Source organism: Penicillium canariense (assembly GCF_028826845.1).
Source record: "Penicillium canariense strain IBT 26290 chromosome Unknown utg000004l_segment0_segment0, whole genome shotgun sequence".
Taxonomy (NCBI): domain Eukaryota; kingdom Fungi; phylum Ascomycota; class Eurotiomycetes; order Eurotiales; family Aspergillaceae; genus Penicillium; species Penicillium canariense.
In genome coordinates, this window is record NW_026622731.1 from 3,275,752 (window position 1) to 3,295,000 (window position 19,249).

At 52.7% G+C, this 19,249-nt stretch overlaps 6 protein-coding genes across 6 annotated transcripts; 2 read left to right on the plus strand and 4 right to left on the minus strand.

Moving 5' to 3' along the window:
- Positions 1 to 970: 970 nt before the first annotated feature.
- N7482_007482 (basic helix-loop-helix domain-containing protein) lies at positions 971 to 2,470 on the plus strand (the record flags this gene model as incomplete). The annotated part of the gene is made up of 1 exon (XM_056689607.1): positions 971 to 2,470. The coding sequence occupies one exon, from the start codon at positions 971 to 973 to the stop codon at positions 2,468 to 2,470; it is 1,500 nt and encodes a 499-aa protein (XP_056542036.1).
- A 2,265-nt stretch (positions 2,471 to 4,735) lies between these two features.
- N7482_007483 (uncharacterized protein) lies at positions 4,736 to 7,090 on the minus strand (the record flags this gene model as incomplete). The annotated part of the gene is made up of 1 exon (XM_056689608.1): positions 4,736 to 7,090. One exon carries the CDS (start codon positions 7,088 to 7,090, stop codon positions 4,736 to 4,738), a length of 2,355 nt encoding a protein of 784 aa, XP_056542037.1.
- A 1,686-nt stretch (positions 7,091 to 8,776) lies between these two features.
- Positions 8,777 to 9,213, plus strand: N7482_007484 (uncharacterized protein; the record flags this gene model as incomplete). Its single annotated transcript, XM_056689609.1, has 2 exons — positions 8,777 to 9,145; positions 9,199 to 9,213. The coding sequence occupies 2 exons, from the start codon at positions 8,777 to 8,779 to the stop codon at positions 9,211 to 9,213; spliced, it is 384 nt and encodes a 127-aa protein (XP_056542038.1).
- A 908-nt stretch (positions 9,214 to 10,121) lies between these two features.
- On the minus strand, positions 10,122 to 11,927 carry N7482_007485 (fungal specific transcription factor domain-containing protein; the record flags this gene model as incomplete). The annotated part of the gene is made up of 2 exons (XM_056689610.1): positions 10,122 to 11,390; positions 11,439 to 11,927. 2 exons carry the CDS (start codon positions 11,925 to 11,927, stop codon positions 10,122 to 10,124), a joined length of 1,758 nt encoding a protein of 585 aa, XP_056542039.1.
- A 399-nt stretch (positions 11,928 to 12,326) lies between these two features.
- N7482_007486 (putative GPI anchored protein) lies at positions 12,327 to 13,708 on the minus strand (the record flags this gene model as incomplete). Its single annotated transcript, XM_056689611.1, has 2 exons — positions 12,327 to 12,997; positions 13,048 to 13,708. 2 exons carry the CDS (start codon positions 13,706 to 13,708, stop codon positions 12,327 to 12,329), a joined length of 1,332 nt encoding a protein of 443 aa, XP_056542040.1.
- Positions 13,709 to 14,706: 998 nt separating this feature from the next.
- On the minus strand, positions 14,707 to 17,888 carry N7482_007487 (formin-mediated actin nucleation enhancer; the record flags this gene model as incomplete). Its single annotated transcript, XM_056689612.1, has 2 exons — positions 14,707 to 17,634; positions 17,736 to 17,888. 2 exons carry the CDS (start codon positions 17,886 to 17,888, stop codon positions 14,707 to 14,709), a joined length of 3,081 nt encoding a protein of 1,026 aa, XP_056542041.1.
- Between the last annotated feature and the right edge of the window lie 1,361 nt (positions 17,889 to 19,249).

Consider the following 19,249-nt stretch of genomic DNA (forward strand, 5'->3'; position numbering starts at 1 on the left):
GTTTCATCTGGCATCTGGCGTCTGGCACCTGGCACCTGGCAATCATCGGGCATTCTTCCCCTCCAGCATTGAACCGGGGCTCTACGGGATCGGAGAGTGGCACACAGGGCACTCGTCCTCTGTCTACTCACCACATCCTCCAGCTCAGCTGTGTGCTTTGCTGCTGCTCTTGCGACCCCCTTCTGCAATTTCCCTTGGGGGCCCGCGCTGATCTGCACCCGCCCTTTCTTCCCACGTCCCCCTTCTTTGTGACTCGCCACGTTTCCGCATCTCTTACCCGTCTTCCTGAGGCTCTGATTGCTCACAATTGGAGTGTTTGTTGCTTCTAGACTGTGGGGTCCTACTTTTTGTTTCTCTCACATTGCTGCGCGATCGACTCGGCGTGCTTCCCGATCCGCACATCCCCGGGCAATTGCCCCCCGAGGCCGTCGACTCATCCCACCGGCCTTCGCCTCGATCTTTTTCCGACCATCCCAACGCGCGCGCATTACGACAATAGACATCTTGTCACTACCGGTACATATCCGACTCGAAGGTAAGCACACCTGCACATTCCTCGCATGCTCTTTCCCCCAAGCCAGTTGGTCGCCTCGGTTGCCTGGTTGCGTCTGGCCGGAGCACGGCAGCGCATTGTCATTAGCCGATCTGGTCCTTGCTGTCACCTAGTCCTCTGCAAATCATGGCATGGCGAGCTAACCGGCTTTCTCGCGCTCGCAGATATCTCTTATCGTCTACGCCTGCCACATACCAACTTGGTTGATCCCGCATTGACGGCTGCCTTGACTGGGCCGATCGCTATTGCTAGAGAGGGTCAGTACGATTTCGGCACAGACCGTCTCTCCCACCCTTCTTCGCCAACTCCACGTGGGTCTCTTCATACTATCTACTGGAGCAAGATTTAGCCTGGGCAATGGCAGAAGCAAGTCTCTTCATCAAACACGAATCTGACGATCACAGCAATCCCTCCATGATGTCTCACTCCGGTTACATGGGTAATAACTCCTTTGGGAACCCCAACGATGGGGTAGACCCCTCCGACTTGACAATGCAGCAGAGCGGCTTCATGCCGTACTCCTTCGGCTCGCAGCAGAACATGTCCTCCAGCTTCAACTTCGGCAACTCCGGAATCGACACCGACGAACTGTTGGACCTGGAGATTAGCGGACAGAACGGCGTTCAGCGTGGGGACAACATGAACTACCTTCAGGATCAGTCTGGTGGCATCGCTATGAGCCATCAAAGTCAAATGTCGCATCTGTATTCGAATACGCCCGACGGGCCCCCGATGGCCAGCCCGTTTGTCAATAGCAGCTTCAACTACGAGCAGTTCCGCATGAACCACGGGCAGAATCATCATTTGCAGAATGCAACCTCCTTTGATCAGAACTACTTAAATGCCAAGTCTCGCCCGAGCTTACAGGCCATGGACCGGACTTCGTCGGATGCGCGGAGCCCGATGACTCCCAAGACCCCCGCCCTGGGCTCCCTGAACCTGGGTACCCCAGAATCTGGCAGCTTCCCCGGCCAGCCGATCCGGACTGGTGGACTCCAGCACCGTCACCAGAAGTCTCTCTCCAACCAGTGGGATGGGACACCTGGCAGCGCCCATTCTTATATCGAGTCCCCGATTGGTTCGCCTAACCACCACTCGCAGCAAGTTGGCATCTCAGAGATTCTGAAGTCCGGCAAGCATGCATCATTGCCTGCCAAGGTCGACACCCATCTTCCTGGCAGCGCCCAGGACCTAGAGTCCCAAGAGGCCAAGCGTCGACGCCGCCGAGCCTCACACAACCTCGTCGAGCGGCGGCGCCGCGACAACATTAACGAGCGCATCCAGGATCTCTCGCACTTAGTACCGCAGCACCGCCTCGAAGATGACAAGGTCCGCAAGCAACTCGTGAACAACACAGCCCTCTCCATGGCCGGCGCGGGCAGCAATCCCGCAACCTCCCTCCTAGCTGGCGGTAACGGCCGCCGCGCCACACCAGGCAACATCACCATGGGCCTGCCCATCGAAGAGAAAGAGAAAGGCCCAAACAAGGGCGACATCTTGAACGGCGCGGTCAGCTGGATGCGCGACCTGATGTGGGCCCTGCACGTCAAGTACCAGCAAGAAGCCGAACTGGCCGAGATGATTAGCAGCCTGGGCGGGACGTGGCCGTTCGAGCCGACAGAGGAAGAGAAGCGCATGCGCAGCGAGATTCTCGACGCCCTCGAGAAGAACGACCCCACGTCCTTCGCCTACACCCGCGGCCCGGGCAGCGGGCTGCGCGTGCCCAAGCACACCAATCTGGCCGGCGACACAGTCCAGGGCGGGAGCGATGGCTTGACGCCGCCGGGTCTGAGCCCCTCGTTCCATAGCGGGGAAAGCAGCGCTAACGGTGCCGGCCAGGCGCAGTATTGGAATAGTTCTGGCCATGCCGCTATGAGCTTCAAGGAGGAGGATGAGTATGGGATGGAGATGAGCTAGGCAGACGGGGCTGATGAGCCTGGCTGTGCTGTGCTGTACACGGTTGGTTCCGTTTGGCCTGATTTATAGGATGGCTTCGTTGCATACTCGGCGTCTAGGGGAACCGATTTCTCGGCGTACCGGGAGTGATGGGGGTCCGCGGGGGGGGGGAAGGCATGTGGCCCCTCTGAGGGTGATGTTTTTTTAAATACCTCTATGATTTTTCTTGCATTGAGTATTGTTTCAGTTGCATTTCCTTTTTCACCCCTTGTTGATGTTTGTTGCTTGTTCTTTGTCTTTCGGGATCGTGGCTGGAATTCGTGGACCGAGATTCGCTTTATTTCCATCTCTTCATCTCACCGGACCCGATCTGATTTAATGGCTTCTTATGTCATGCTGATCTCAGCTCTGATATCTTCTAGTTGCCTTGTTTACTCCTTGCGTTTCTTTATGCCATCGATACCCTGTTTTCCTTTCTGGTTTTCTCGTTTCCTCTCAGGTTTCAATTTGAGTTTCCTTATCTATCGACATGGTTTTCGTTATTACACGTGCTAATATATGTTCTTCATCAATGCTTGCGGCTACTGACTCCCGTTCTGCTTGATTGTCCTTTTGATACGGAACTTGTCTTTTCCCCCCCCTCTGTTCTCCTGGCCCTGTGGCATGGTCTGTATTTTGGTTCACAACGTGCCTTTCGCGTGGGTGCCATATCCCCTTCATTCTTCTTTTCTCTCCTTTTCTTCTACCCTAATACATTTCCCTACTTTCTCCCATGTCGTTTTCGCATTCAGTTTGGCAGTTCCGTGGTTGATTTTCTGGTTTTTGTGCAGATAGCAATCTATTGGCCGTGCCACTTTTCTCGTACCTGAGTTCAGCCCTATGTTTCCCTGTAAACAACTCTAAGGCGAATGAGTCAGTGTTCGGGTCTCTGCTCACAGTATTTTATTTTGGTACTTTTCTTTCTCTTTTTTCAAGCTGGTCAGGTCTTAATCTGCACTGGTATGGGGACGGGTATAGGTGTAGGAAGCTCGGATGTTGATGGCTCGGGGGTGTATACCTCGAGGTCTCGCCCGTCCACAAGCCTGAGTTAGTCGGGCTCTAGACAAGCTAGCTACAACATGCTAGAAAGACGTTATAGTGCAGGGATGATCCCATAGACCTCAATCTAAGCAACTTGGTCCACGGCAACATCCCCATGACTGCCCGGGTCCATGACCCTAGACCAGCATGTTGAGACAGCTTCTTGTAGCGGGCACCGTTGTCAATATTCAAGCATATACCTTGCAAAGTTTGTTTTCCTTTGCTTATTTCGACAATCTGGATGTTGACACACCGAGCCTCGTTCTTCCTGGGGGTCCCGTTGGGATATCATACGTCGAAGTGTACCCTAGACCACTTCCCCCCTCCCCGGTCGTAGGTATCTCAGCGCCACACGATCGATGCCTACTGGCCTTTCATCTGCCATGCGCCAATGTTGAAGAAAGAACAAATGCCAAAGGATTGAAGAGGGTTACACGAGCCCCTGGAACTTGGGCCCAGGAGGGGAAACATGATCCACTTCGAGACCAGGGTATGACCACGGGTGGCGTTTCTGCAGTCGCTTACCCCGAGATTGACCGAAGTCGCAGCTTCGGCTATCGATAATATCAAGTGTTGGACAACGAGCAGATGTAGGCAAGAGCTAGCCAGCTCTGCGACACTATAGACATCCTAGTCACAGTCCTCCGTTGCGGGGTTCCGATGGCGTCTAAGCACTTGTTGATCGCTGCAAAGCTGACGGGGACCTGAATTGTGCACGGGGAACTAAGAGAGGCTCCACGTTATTTGGGGCTATCATCTATCTACTGCCTCGCGCAGGGGTGGGCCAAATCCACCATCGAGAATACTGAACTATTGGGAATTCCCAATCCTATTGGTTCTTTGTGTGCAGTGCTTTCTAAACATTTTGTTTTTCACACTATGTCGGTCACTTTATTTTCCACACAATGGCAGTTTAAACACTCATGTAGTGACAATTCTATTCCTTATTTAGATTCCAACCGAAATTGGAGAGCAAAGAGCATCTGCGCTTGACATTCCCATTTCATTGAAGCATGCTAAGTCACCGACAGTCGTCGGCTTTAGGGCGTCAAACGGCAAAGAAACTCAGTCACTAAACTAAAAAAGAGCGGTATCCAGAGGGGATAGTTTGCGATTGTTCGAAGGAAAAAGAGGGCAAAAGAGGAGCTTGCACCGGAAAGGATCTGCAGCTACACGAGAATCCACAGACCCTGTCTGTGTGAGCAGTCAGTTCAACAGATAATCCCGGTAAATGGCCATTTGTCGTGCTTCAGGTAATCTCCGTATTGGTTTGGTGGCTCGCGTCATGCGTTTAGCCCACGATGGGCTGTTCAGCCCAGCCACCATTGGCTTGGGCGGATGTTCCGACATTTGGCTGTTCGTTCCAATTGCCTCCCCAGCCAGTGCCAGCACCTCGACCTGCGCCGACATTTGGCTGTTCGTTCCAGTTGCCCCCCAGCCCGTATCAGTACCTTGACCCGCTCCAATATTTGGCGGTTCGTTCCAATTGCCTCCCCAGCCAGTACCAGTACCTTGGCCCGTACCAGGAATGGACTGCTGGCCACCGAGAGGGACCTGGCCGAAAGGCACATTATAGTTAGGCTGCTGAGTCTGGGAACCGTAAGATTCTGTCGGGCAGAACTGGAAATCCATGCAGGCACCGGTGACAACGGCACAGTATTTTCCGTTGAAAATCTGGTTGGTAGGACAGCGAGGCTTCGTAATAGAGATGCAATTCTGGCTGACTTTGTCATAGGTAGTTTCCGGCGGGCATTGAGGAGGCTTCTCAGAGCTGCATTTCCTGCCATCAAACTTGAAACCAGATGGGCAATGGGCATCGATCAATGAGAAGCAGTTGTCGCCATCAAGGTAGGTTCCCTCGGGGCAATGGGCCTTTGGACCGACACAGGCTTTTCCGTTGAACGTCAAGCTTCCACAGTCAGGGGCAGCTCCAGAAATGCATTGGCCGTCCTTAAGCACGAAACCAGGCTCACAATGCTCTTCAACGATGTGAACACATTTTCGGTCCTTCCAGACAAAGTTCGGTGGGCATTGGGGAGTTCCTGTACTTTCGCAGCGTCCGTTCAGGAATGCCTGGCCGGACGGGCATTTGGCGGCACCGTATACGCAGTTACTGTCCTGGAGTTTTGTGTCGGGGGGACATTTGGGGGGAATACCAGTAATGCAGTGGCCAATTTCACTGAGAACGGATCCAGCAGGGCACTGAGGAACTGCCTTCGAGACACATCGGGTGCCATCAAATGTAGCGCCATCTTTGCATTCCGGCGGGCTTCCAGTGATGCAGTAATCGCCCTGGTGAATGCCCTGCTCACAATGAGCGCGACCGTTGATGATACAACGTTTACCATCCCATTTCGCAGGTTCGTCGCATGTCGGCGGAATATAACTGACACATTTGCCACCTTCCAGATTGTTGCCCCCGGGACAAGTAGGAGGACCTTGGAATATGCAGTCCCCTCCGACCTGGACCAGACCCTCCGGACACTCTGCCTTTCCGACGACAGCACAATGCTCGCCCTCCAGATAGGTTCCTGGAGGGCATGTGGGGGGCTGTTGCAAAACACACCGGCTACCCTCGAGGGTAGTATTTGCAGGACACCGGGGTTGAGGATTGGAGTGCTTCTTGCAGAGCCCATTGACCGGGGGACGATCGTCGACACACTTCCCGTCAATTGGCCTGGCCACGCATACCTCCCCGTCCCAGGCCATGTTGGATGGGCAGCAACGAGACGTTCCGTGAGCGTTATCGATCGAAAGAGTCATTCCCGGCTGACACTCCAATGGGCCTTCATAGACGCACTTCTTGTCATCCAGCTTGGATCCAGGAGGGCACTGGGGTTGCTCGGAAATAGTACATGATCCAGTCTTTCGGTTGAAAGTACCGCCCCCACGGCATGCCGGGGGAGTGGTCGAGAAGCATTGGCTATCTTTCAGGACCGTACTCTCCGGACAACTTGGAACCCCTACAGAAATGCATCGGAAGCTTTTGTTGTCAAATGAGGATCCCTTGGGACACCCCGGGGGCTTCTCATCGATGCAGAGGCCGCTTTCGAGCTTGGAGCCATCTTGGCATTTCGGTGGTTGGATGGAGGCGCAAGATTTTCCGTTGAATCGTTCGCCGTCGAGGCAGACAGGGGGCGCCTGGGAAACACAGACGTTGCCCTCCAGGAGATATCCAGGTCCACAGTCGGCCTGCCTTTCGAGAACGCAGTGACCGTCTTTCAAAATAGTTGCAGTGTCACAGACGGGAGGCTTTTCAGTCACGCAAAGTGTGTTCTTGTATTCATATCCAGGCTCACAGAACGGCTTTGCGTGGAAAATACACTTGTCACCATCGGGGGTGCTACCTTCGGGGCAAACTGGACCGGCAAGGACACATCTCTGGCCATCAAATGCGGCGCCTTCAGGGCAGCATTTCACATGCCCAGTAGCCTTGTCGGTAGTTGGTACGATGTCATCAAGAGTGTATTTTCGGATGGAGGTCTGGCCAAATGGAGCGTTCTGGGCATGGGAGGAAGAGAATGCGATGAACAGGGCTAAAGCCACCCGTATCTTTACCATAATGGCTCGGAGATGCTAGTAGCATACACTAGGTGAGTTTTGTCAGTCCAGTCTTCCAAGACGAAAATTTAAAGAGATATTTATAGCACTAGGACTCAAACTCCCTGTACTTGGCCCGCCCAGTAGGGGGCTGTCCGTGACATGACTGACCTCTCGCTATGCTGTGCTCACTGTTTCGATGTGACCTATCCTGTGGCAATGAGAAGGGTGTAGAACGTATGAAGCGAAGATGTAGTAGCACCAGATGCAATAGATGTCCCAAAGTCGACAGTCATGTGCCTTCGTGCGCCCTCATTATGTCTCTCCGTATTCTTAGGAATGGCAGTGTGAAGCGCCCCTTGACAATAAAGGCGCAGCCTCTGTGGCCTTACAGCCAATTGGGTCACGAAAGAGGACCAATATCTGAGGATAGACCCCATTCAATGTTATAGTGGCAGATCCTGGCCGACTCCTTGGTGCATAACCTCGCTCGATCTTGGGTCTGGTGATTCTCCACTTTTTGACGGTGCATAGCGGCTCGCCTTCGTCTCGCGAAGGTTGGGTATTCGAAGGTGGATAATATATCCATTCAGCTCTAGCCAAGTGAAACACTGCAGCAAGCCTCTTGAGGATACGCATTGACTCACTTTCTATTAGGTAAAATATTGGCGAGCAACCGTCAAAAGTGCGCACAGCAAGCGCAGTATTGCCTCCAAGACCGGATAGGATAATCCCTCGTCAGTAACTCTTGAAGCATTGCAAGCTGCTGTTGAGAAAAGACTTCTCGATGCATCCCCATTTTCATTTTTGCTTTACCCACTTCCAAGTTGTACCACTTCACCCCTGCATTATTTCCCCACTATTTGGTAGCAGAAGCTGGCTTTATACGAGATTGAATACCTGTACTCCGGGTTCTTTTATTTGTTTTTTGACAACTTATGACTAATGATATTGGATCAGAAGTCTAGATCGCCGCAAAGCTTGATGCTGCGTTGGTGCAGAACTCTTCCAGTGTGGGAAGATGCGGAGAATGGGGACGGGCCGATGCGATAGAGTGTAATTGACGTTATGATTGTTTCCTTAGGGTTCTTAACATAATTTTTAACCCAATGGAGAATGTGGGAAATGGGAGCTTGATGTTCAAGTGTATACGTACTAGCTTTGTCAGTTGTTGCAGGCAAGGATGTACGTACAGTATAGTCGGTGCATACATGTACCCCTATGCTGGTGAGTGTAGATCGTCTCTATTGTAGCACCGATGGGTATGGACGGGACAGGTATCTCGATTAGAAAGAACTTGGCTGAGAAGCTGAACAAGTGATCCAAGATCGAAGATGCATATGCAGTTGTCTCGTACACCAGTCAATGCATCTCGTCGTCATGGGATTGTGATGGCGGGGGATATCTGCAGAGCGACCTATATAATGCAATATTGGAGTGATCAACGAGGCATTTACCTCATCTAAACATCAATGTTTCACATAGTATCCTCTTGGTCAGTACCTGGGCTAGCAATCGAAGCCAGAGGGTCTTATAAATAGGTCGCCATTGCCCCAGCTATTCAGTTTTTATCACCATCAATCTAGTTCATCTCTTCCTACTCAAAGACAACTCTTTCAATCCGGTTTATTCTTCCCAAAGAAAGCATCGTGCGTATCATCTTCTACGTGTTCCAGACTCGTTCTGACTTTGGCTAGAACCACCAAAATGAAGTTCTCTGTCGCTGCTCTCGCTGTCTTGGCCACCGCTGTCTCGGCTCAGTACGACCAGCCTCCTCAGCAGTACGGTCAGCAGTCGCCTCAGCAGTACGGCCAGCAGCAGTATCAGCAGCCTCAACAGTATCAATACGGCCCTCCCCCAGTACAGAACAAGTACTCCCCGGCTGAGGCTCAGGCTTGGCACAACTGCGTTAACGGTCTCCTGGATCAATTCAACCTCGGCCATGATAAGTCGCAGGCTGGTTGCTCCTTCTGGACTTGCCTTGAGACCACTGCCGGCCAATACAACCGTGGAGGTGCCCTTGCTACGATTGGCCAAGGAGTCAGCTTGGCTTGCAAGGGTGTTGGTTTCCTCCCTGTCAGTCAAATTCGGACCTTCTTAGCATTAAAAAATAGCTAACATCCAATTAGGGCAACTGGATTTAAGCCTCTTCTTTAACGGGCAACTACATTCATTTTCCTTCTCTCGCAGTCTTATTGGTCAAAGTACTGTCAATCCTCGACCTGGGATTACCTATGGGCGTGTAGGTGATTCGTTAGTTCGGGTGATCCTGCCAATTTTGTAGCCTTGGCACAGGTTTTTGTCAGATAAATACGTCTGTTTTCCCTGTTCCTAAATGTGAATACAAAGGCTCTATATCACCATCCTTTCGTAATAGTCTATTTCACTACGATAACGCTAGTCTTTCACCGTCTGGGCTAGTTTCACATCTGCTCTTGATGCGCAATTCATGCTTGAATATAGTAAATCATGTTGTGAAACCAGGCTATCCCACTGAATTAGTTGGGTGATAAGTACTGATTTGGAGCCAGTAACTAGTTTAGTAAGACAGGAGCATCATCCACTGGGCATGTATGGACCCTCGAATATCAAACATCTGTCCAACATCGGGGGCAACGTGACCGTGGTAAACAGATAGTTTTTGCGGAGTTACGGCAACCGTCAGAACCGATATGAGTAGAAGCAGGCACGAAGTTAAAATTATTACCTTCCCAATACGCTGATTCTCTTGACCTGGGGGCAGATCAATTTCGCGACGGCAGGGATGGTGTAAGACACGGCCTTGTTGCCGTCTGCTTCTATTCAAGCTAACTATCCTCAACGAAACAGATGTCTCACTATCCAACTTGAGATGTTCCTTTGCTTTACTTGCACCCTGCTACAACCTATCTGGTAGGCTTGGTTGCAGCAGCTGCCCAAGGAATCAAACGGAAATAGCAACTTTACCTACCACATATCACGGTATATATACTTGGAGTGGGGTGAAGTCTCATCCGAACCAGAGGGTGTGTAATAGATAATTCGTTCCAGTCGTATAATTATATTCCGATTGCTACTCGACAGGCGCCACACTACTGGCTTCAGAGGAAGTGTTCGTGATAGAGACACTTTCAACACCTTCAAAAGAGGCAGATTGCCTGAATGCACACCTCGATTCTATGACTCTCTTTTCTTTCCGAGACTTTAATCCCGATATAATATCCACGTCGTACGGCTCCCGGATCTTGAGTATTGTGGATACTGCAGAATCTGGGTAACTGAGAGTGAGCTGGTCCAGCGACTCGATATCAACATGAGCCAGAATCTCCTCGGGGGAGCAAGTGGTGACCGAAGACCCGCTGGGAGCGCCCAGCCACGTGGCCAGGAAACAGGCCGAGCCGTACCTCCGGCCTAGTTGCTGAAGCGCAAGGATGCACTGCGACAGCCTTCGGAAGCTGGCCAGGCCGACGGTGGGGTCTCCAGAAGACATATCTTGAATATGAACAATGCCGGCGCGTAGAATCATGGGCACGCTTGTTGTAGGGAGGTAGTAGATCAGGTGTTTGTGGTAAAGATCCTGCAGGATCACAGTGACTTCAACAGCGCCCCGAAGAACTGGACACTCTGGGGCATCAAGAGATAGCGGCTGACGTGGGCTATACTTGTCGGATAGAAAGTCAAGCTGGCGATGAAGCGTGCTGTATATTTCCAAGTATACCATTTTGAGCCAGGCGCAATGAGAGTGGAAAATCAAGTCCGCCTTATGAGCCGGTACGAATGGCCTTGGATGAAATGATATGGTTTCGGGCAGATCCTGAAGCCAATCGTCGAGTTCCAGCTTCGACATCCATAGACTTGCCCTTCGCGCTCGCCTCGCGCCGACGGGAGGGTGTATCGGTTGGCAATCCCACGAAAACATATCCTCTTTGATGCATCGGCAGAGCTTGATCTTTTCGACAAAAATACGTGCTAGGTGTCTCTCATGACAGCCATAACAAGCAGAGGCGTATCTTTGCCTGGTTATGTCCAAGTCATCAATTTCGAGCATCGGGATCGACGAATGGACTTCATCCTTGATCACTGGTGGCTGCTGCAAACCCAAGGCAATCAGTCTGTCCCGGGTAAAGGCACTCCACCAAAGCATATTCCGAAACTTGTGGGACGGCCTGTGAGTGTCTATATGATCAAGGTGAAGTCCAGTCTTGCATGCAAGCGATACGCATACAGTGATCCAGTGTCGACCATCTTTGTGTCTGTCGGGGTTCTCGTACCAATAGGTCATGAGAAGAAGGCTTTGGATCACAAACAGATTGTCGTCTTCCACATCGAAATCATACAGCAACTGCTCATATTAGCGTGCCCTTGGTTTATAATGCCGGTTTTCGCTTACCCGTGCTCGTTGGAATAGCGTGTCTAGTGCATGTCTCCGAGAGAGATACCCGGCAGCATAGAGGAATTTCAGGTCCACGAAGATCGCGCCCGCAAACATAACAGCTTGAAAAAGCAGCAAGCTGATATAGCCTTGGATACCCTGTTCATTGTCAAAAATAGCTCTCGAGAAGCTATCCAGATCCAAAAACGGGATATGTGGATGAATGTGCCGGATATACGCTCTGAAGATCTCTCGCGCAAATTCAGGCTCGGGGAGGTCTAAAGCACCCTTTCGTACTAGAAAGTCAAGATCTTCCTTTTCGAGCCGTGAGGATAGCCCATTTAGGTAAGGTGGTAAGAGGTTATTGTAAGGAGGCAGCGCCCACGTCGGCCCCAGCAGCCGATGTACTTCGGCTACCAGGTTGTCCAGTGGGATCGTAGACAGCACCCCCGGCTTCTGGGTCATCCCCCGAGCAGGCTGGCGTGCGAGGGCCGTCCGTTCTTTCATTATGACTCGGTGACTCGGTGTTCTGTGATGGTAAGAGACGGCGTGAATCGTGGTAGACCATAATTACAGTTGGCCTTTTGATATGCGGCCGGGCCTCGGCGTCCTTCGGCACAGCGTTTCGGTGCGGGGTGGCCGGCATTCTCACTTTTTTGAAACTCCGTCCCGCCTTCCTGCTGCTAGTTTCTCATCAACTCTGGTATAAGCTGAGATAGTACCTACAGGGCAACTCGTCAGACCGATGGTGTACTATGGTGCCTAAAGAGCACAGGGTCTACTCCTACCCCTCGTGAGCCTCTACGACATGCATGTTCCGTGATATCTTACGGAGCAAACATTTGCGTTTATCGTATCCATTCGTTAATTCATTTAGCCATAACATCTTCACAGCTCTTATGCACATCACAAGATCCACCCCAAACACACCAAACTAACAATCAGCATCGTTCCAATACCATTGACCCCAGCTTCATTGCTGGTTGCCAGTTCCTTAGCCACAGTCGTAGTCGCCGTTCCTGTCGCAGCACAAAAGCTCGAACCACACGCATAGCCGCTCGGACAGCAGCCCCCGCCGACTGTATCCGCGCAGCTGAACCAGCCGTTCGCACATTTCCCTCCCGTGCGAGAGGAGCCTGAGGATTCTGTTGTGACGGGCACAACAATGGTCCTGCCATCGGAGACGAATGTCGTCGAAGATGTGGTGGGGCATGAGGTGGTATCACAGTTTCGGCCTGTCTGGCAGCAGCCACCTTGATAGACGGCTGAGCAGGCGTAGAAGCCGGTCGGGCACCCACTGACTTGATGAGTTACTGAGTGAGTAGCTGTCGTGACACTTGTCCCCCGTGCCGGTGGGGTGGGACTGTCAGTGCTTGTGCTTTTGCTTAAGCTGGATTTGGAGCTGCTGGAACTGGAACTGGAGCTGGAGCTAGTGGAGCTGGAGCTGGAGCTGGAGCTAGTGGAGCTTGAGCTAGAGGAATGTGTCGAATCACTTGTTTGCTGGGAGGTTGTGTGTGTTACTGTCGAGATTGTCACCGTCGAGTCGATTGTCACGGTGACCACCGAGATGTAGGCACCTAGCTCTGATCAGCCACATAATGGCGTATCATTCCGCTGGTATACTTACAACCACCCTGAACACATTCGTAGCCAGGTATACAACATCCCCCGCCTAAGGCTTGCGAGCACGTCGAATATCCGACCTGGCAAGATCCTATTGTACCAGAGCAGGTTTGGCCACTTGGACAACAGCCTACATCTCCCGAACCCGTGTTTGTGACGATTATACAGGTATCGCCGGTGCTGCAACACCGATCAGATCGGTTGATAGATGTGCACGCGTTCGTTCCCGTTGGACACTTGAAATCCCGGGACTCCAACAGTCTGCCCCTGCGTCTAGATTCGGCCTCGAAAGATGGCTCGAGTGCGTGTGATCTTGCGAGGAATCGTGCCGGGGAGAAATCAATCCCCATCTCCTCGTTGTTGTCGTGCTGATCCGCCGCGATATCAAAGTTAGGAGTGTGGCTCGTTGCATTCGCTTCGCCCAGATTTCGCTCAGGTAAACCCCCCTGTTCTTCTCCAAATTGCCAATACTCAAGAAAGAACTTTTCTCCCTCATCATCAGTCATCTTCCTCACGCCCTGGGCAGGTCCATCCGCTAACTGGGATTCGATCTCGGCATTGCGGCGGAGAATACTATCAAAGTTGTCTGAGTCTGTGCTTTCATGGCCTACAGCCGTCGAAGCCAAGACCAGACTGTAGACACTGAATGCTGGCAATAGCCGCATCTTGAGACAAATAGCTCCTGCAGGACTTGTTTTATCGTCGCCGGGCTGGGCTCAGATGGAAACGGCCGGAAGTCTGTGAGATCGTCAGTCGGGGCTGCGCCATGTAGATTGAGACGGAAGATAAAATTTTGGCTGGGTCGTACAGAGACAGGATTGAGCTTTGGTACTTTGGGCGGCAGTCCTGTTGGAGGCTGATGCAGGCTTGGCTGGCGCAGATGCCTTGTGGGAAGTTTCCCGAGTGTGCTTGTTGTCGTGACCGAGACGTCTAGGCAGCTTGAGGTATAGACGGGATTTCTGGGAGATGTAATACGATGGCGACGATCCTAGGATGATCGAATTGGAATTAGAGCGAGGGTGCGGGAATAGTAGCTGGGTTGGTGGTGGGCGTTTGGCCTAAATGAGATGGCTGGGGACGGAGCGGCTGAGACAAAAACCAAGCGTGCCTTGAGAAGTACTTTATTACCCACACGCGTTTGCAAGGTCCGAAAAGCAGATCCACCGCGTTATATCGTGTCTTATTAGGTAGGAAATATTTGGCTGGTAAGCAGCCTACGGGAAACGTGTAAATAAAACAGAAGTAGAAAAGAACCCCGGATCACGATCAAAAACGTATCTAAACTACCCGGACCAACTCCATGCTGCAGATACAAGCCAAGCATCGGAAAATAAGGCAAGACAAGATGAGACACGACGAGAAAAGAACAAAATTAAACACGTTGAATTTAGAAACAAGCCACTGGAGTCAAGGTGGCAGGGTATCGTCAATAAGTGACATGGCATAGGGAATGCAAGTTGCAAGTGCGGAAAAAGTCATAGATGGTATAGGAATACGCCAGTGGTATAGAGGAAATATGCGAGGGAAATAAACACGATAAAGATCTTCGCAAAAGAGAGCACGCGTGGAAACAAGAATAATCAATATGGGATCATCAGTGTGAAGAGACTGCGTCTCAAAGAGGGTAAGCCGAGATGAATCCAGGCTTGCTCGAGGGGCCCGATTAGCTGATTTCATCAGCGTTGGCATCCTTCGTCTCGACGTCTTCTGTCGGTGCAGGCTCTTCTTGTTTTCCCTCATTGGGGATGGTAGGAGCTTCATTCTCCGGCACTGCTCCAGAGTCGGCGGCTTCATCACCTTCGGGCTTCTGTTCGGCTAGAGTGGCAGCTGCAGCTTCGGCCTCGGCCTTCTCCATCTCCGCGTTGCGAGCCTGCTGTCTGTCCCAAACTTCCTTGCGGATACGATCATCTTTGGCGTTGCGCAGTCGCTCAGCTTCTTCCACGCCGCCGCTCTTCTTCAACTTATTTTCTTGGACAAAATTTCCAAGCTCTTTCTGGAAGAGGCCAATTCTCCGGGTTTCGAGCTCCTTCTTCCGGTTCTTCTCTGCTCGCTCGATGGCTTCCAGGCGGCTTTCATGGTTCGGCTGCAGTGCGCGGACTTCACCGAGAAGGTCGTCCTTGGCTTTCATGGGATCAACGGTTGGGTCGATACCAAGGGTCCGTGAGGTAGCACGCAAAGTGACACCACCGTTGGCAGCCTTTTCCATAGCCTGTTCCTTGGTGGCTTGCTCGACGAGTGCGAATGTCTGGGCAGCTTTCTCGAGATCGTCTTGCAGATCGGCCGCGAGGTCCTCCTGCATGGTAAGCTGGTCTCGCTCTTCGCAGACCAACTGCAGCTCCTTCTCCCAGATCTTGGTCCAAGTGGGCTTCTCGCGAGCCAGGAAGTCCTGCATCTTCTTGATCTCCTTCATGGCGGTGCTGATATCGCGGTTGACACCCTCCAGCTGGCGTGGTAGGGGACGAACACCACGCGTGACCACGTCCTTGCGGAGGTCCTCTACCAGATCCTGAAGGTCATCGACGCGGGCGACAAGTCGCTCCGATTCGTCAGCGAGCTCCTTCTTTCCGGTGTTGACACGCGCACGACCAGCGTCACCTTCATAGGTGGGAACTGCGGCATTCCCAGCGGCAGACTTGACCTCGATTGCCTTGGCGCGGACGGCGCTCATCGAACTGGTGATATCAGAAGTAAAGTTGGAATAGGTTTGCCGGAGAACGGCAAGGTCACGCCGCAGACTCTGGAGCTCAGCAAGCTGGGTTACACTTCCAGCAATCGCAACCTTCTGAGTGCCGCTAGTGCTAACCGAGCTCGTCGTCGTGCCAGGCGGAGAAGCAGCCAGGCGAGCCATTTCTTTGGCCGCTTCAAGTTGACGATCGGAGACCCGCTGGATGGCTGTTCCTTGGCCTGCGAGGGTCGCTTTAACACCCTCCACCAGACTGCGCACGCCACTGAAGCTCTCGTCAAAGTGCTTTTTGACCTCGTCCAAAGTGTCTACATTTAGGACAAGGACCGATCGGTCCTTGACATCGTTCAAATCCTCTAACTCATGCCGGATCCCAGAAATGGGATCTTGGATATAGATTTCGGGCAGGTCGGCACCGTTGTTGTGGGTATTCCAGGCAAACTTCTCAATGAAAGCCAACTGAAGGCGTCCGATCGTAAGGTCGGCGATATCCTCGGGCAGCACGTACTTCTTAATCTTGCTCTTGTACTGTAAGAAAAGAGTCAACTCCTTGCCGGGGGAAGGCTGGTAGACGGGGAATTGAGGCACAGAGGGAGGGGTAGAAATGGTGGCGGAAGCAAAGAGATCCGCTTTTGGTGTCTCGGGTGCGACGATGGGAGCTTCCGTCGCCCTCTTCTCCGGATCAAAGGCATCACCAAGAGACGGGCCCTTTGGAGGTTGAGGGAAATCTGGTGCAGATTCAATAGCAATTGGCCTTTCGGGAAGTTCCTCTTCAAATGAAGGAGGAGGTTGATCGGCCAAAGGTGGAGGGACCTTGACGCTCTCAAGTTCTGTCGCAGCGTTCTCCGCCTGGGTGCTTTGTTCTTCTTCCACCGCCTTGGGAATGCTTGCTGCCGCCTGAGCCGGTCCGCTTTTAGCAGTTTCCTGGAGGCGATTCGACGAGCGTTGTCTTGTGTGGGTATACGAGCCTCGCAGGCGAACCGCATTGAGAGACTCACGGACGTCTCGACCCCGGTTGGGGATAGGAGAGTTCTGTGAAGGAAGAACGGGGACTCCGTTGGTCGAGGTACCAAGGTGTTTCTGGATCTGGTAAGCTGAGAAACGGCGAGACGCACGCCGTTCTAGCTCGCCGCTTCGTTGCAGGGCGCCTAACGCATCATCCTCCTTGGGAGGGGGTGGTGGAGCCGGAAAGGCCGTAGGAGTTGTCGAGCTAGAGGAGGCGCCCGTTCGTGGAGTGGGGGCGCCCTGCTGTGAGGGCGGCTGAGTGAGCATCTGCTGCGTCTCCCGCCTGGATGCCTCTCGCTCCGAGTAACTTGTGCCTCGCGGGTCACTGTGAGTGGGGGAGGTGCGCTGTCCTGCAGGAGAGTCTTCGAGGGACCCGTTGCTCCCATACCGACGAGCTGACCGTTTAGGCGATGTCACGGCGTCCTCCGGCATCGTGGAGGCAGCCGCCTCGTCGTAGAGTTGCCCAATAGTCGATGGGCCGCTGGAAAGGCTTCCGGCACTGGCCTGCCGACCCGGCATGCCACCACGTCCATCCTCCCGCTGCTGCCGGGACCGCAGACGAGCCTGCTTCTTCTTCAGGCCATGAAGAAGGTTGATAATAATATCGCGAATTTGGGGGAGGTATCGATCAAGGCTTTGTGAGGATGCATCCTGGCTGAGTGTGTCCTCGAGGATGCTGCGCAGGACGTCAGGGACGGGGCCCAGGTCAGAAGTTTCGACACCGATGGCGTTGAAGGCGCGGCATGCCAGGTTAAACTCGTAGCCCAGGCGCACGTAGACATCGGACACGTCGGTCTCAGAGGCCTGTTTTCGGGACCACTGGGTCAGGGTTTCGAGCAGTTGTTTTGTTGCTACGAGGAGGTGTGTGACGCTCTTTTCGATTTGGGAGATTTGTTTATCGGGCTGGGGAGAGAACCGCATTAGCGTACTGATCGTTGGCGACTGCGTTGTACCACCGAAAGGGATTCTGGGTGCGAATCCACGATAAACGATCAACGACTTACCACACTCTTGGCTGATTGGGATCGACCTGAAGCGGCGGAGGAACTGCGACCAGAAGCGGAGGCCATGGCAGAGTCGGCGACAGTCGTGGGACGTTGAGGAGAAAGGCCAGGGTCTCCGAAGGGGTGATGAGGCCGCGCAGTTGGGGACTGCATGAAAGGTGTGGTAAGCGAAGATGGGGGGAAAGAGTTGGATGCCAAGCAAACAGATGACGCCCAGCCTCCTGCAGTGCAGGCCAGCGCGTTTAGCGTATGGAGGGCTGAGTATTGAGCGTACGGATACAGTTGATACCCGTGATACGGGTCCCGCACCGGGCCAGCACAGGGATTCACCCGCGGCCGGAGATCTGCAGTAACGGTAATACGGTACCATCACCCCTTCGCTCGATTTGACAAATTGACATGTGCCGCTGGTTACGCAAAAGGCTCGGGACTATCAGCGGCGCCATTGGATCTGTACCACTCCTCAGCTCGAATGCCTCCTACGTCTTTACTGTCCTGCTCTTCTCCAGACTGCTGTAGGTCATATCCCGCCCCCCGAAGTCGCTCGGCTCCTCCCGCGTCTATCCACTTTCTGCAGGTCTAAGAGGTCGTCGTGATCTGCGTAATGTCCGTACACTGTCTATACAGACCTATAGAAACTAGTACCTATACGACCCTAACTCAGGGTACCCTGGATCGACTCAAGCTTCGACCCAGAGCAATTGGGCTTCACCGTCACGAATCCTGACAAGCCATCGAGTTTCTGAGTAGCCGGTGTTAGACCGACTATTCTTTACGTCGACACCATCTGTAGACTTTCAACGTACAGTTGAGCCCCTAGGGTCCAATTTGCTAGCGGGTGCAATGCCCTAGAGTCCAATGAAGGCGCTTGTGGTGCCGGTCGGATTGGCCTAGTTTCGAGATATGTGCCCTTTTATCGCTTCTGTTTTTTTAGCTTCTTCCCTCCAAAGTTGATAGATGATAGGATCGACAGACTGTACAGCACTGGATCCATCATACGTTCGGATATTAAACCCACCCTTCCCAAACTGATCATTAAAATCCTAAGTCCTACTATATCTACTTGGAGCGAAGGATTCTTACACCATCGTGGGCGGGGGCTGTAGTAACGCACATATCGATCGATGGGCACAGCCGTGTCGATATAATACATTAACAACCAGGCCGGGGGTAAGTATGTAGGGTTGTAGGCCCAAGCGGAAAGGATTGCATAGGATCAGATAGAAGAAGACGGACCAAAAGACCAAAGGGATCTCTCGCATCATTCGTCTCAAATCGAACAGATGGAACTCCCTCCATCCCTGCTCCTAATAATCTTGACAGATCATCACCCGTGGTGTTCTGGCTCGGCCGGCCAGTCTAGACACCCGCACCTGTCAACTAAGGCGACCAAGTCAACCAGGGTCGCACCGTACAGTACGATTACCACTCCTCCTTCCCCGTGACTTCCACCTTTCCCCAAACAAATCCCCATTCGCACCTCACTCGAAAGTTCTCCCCCCCCATCCCCCCCC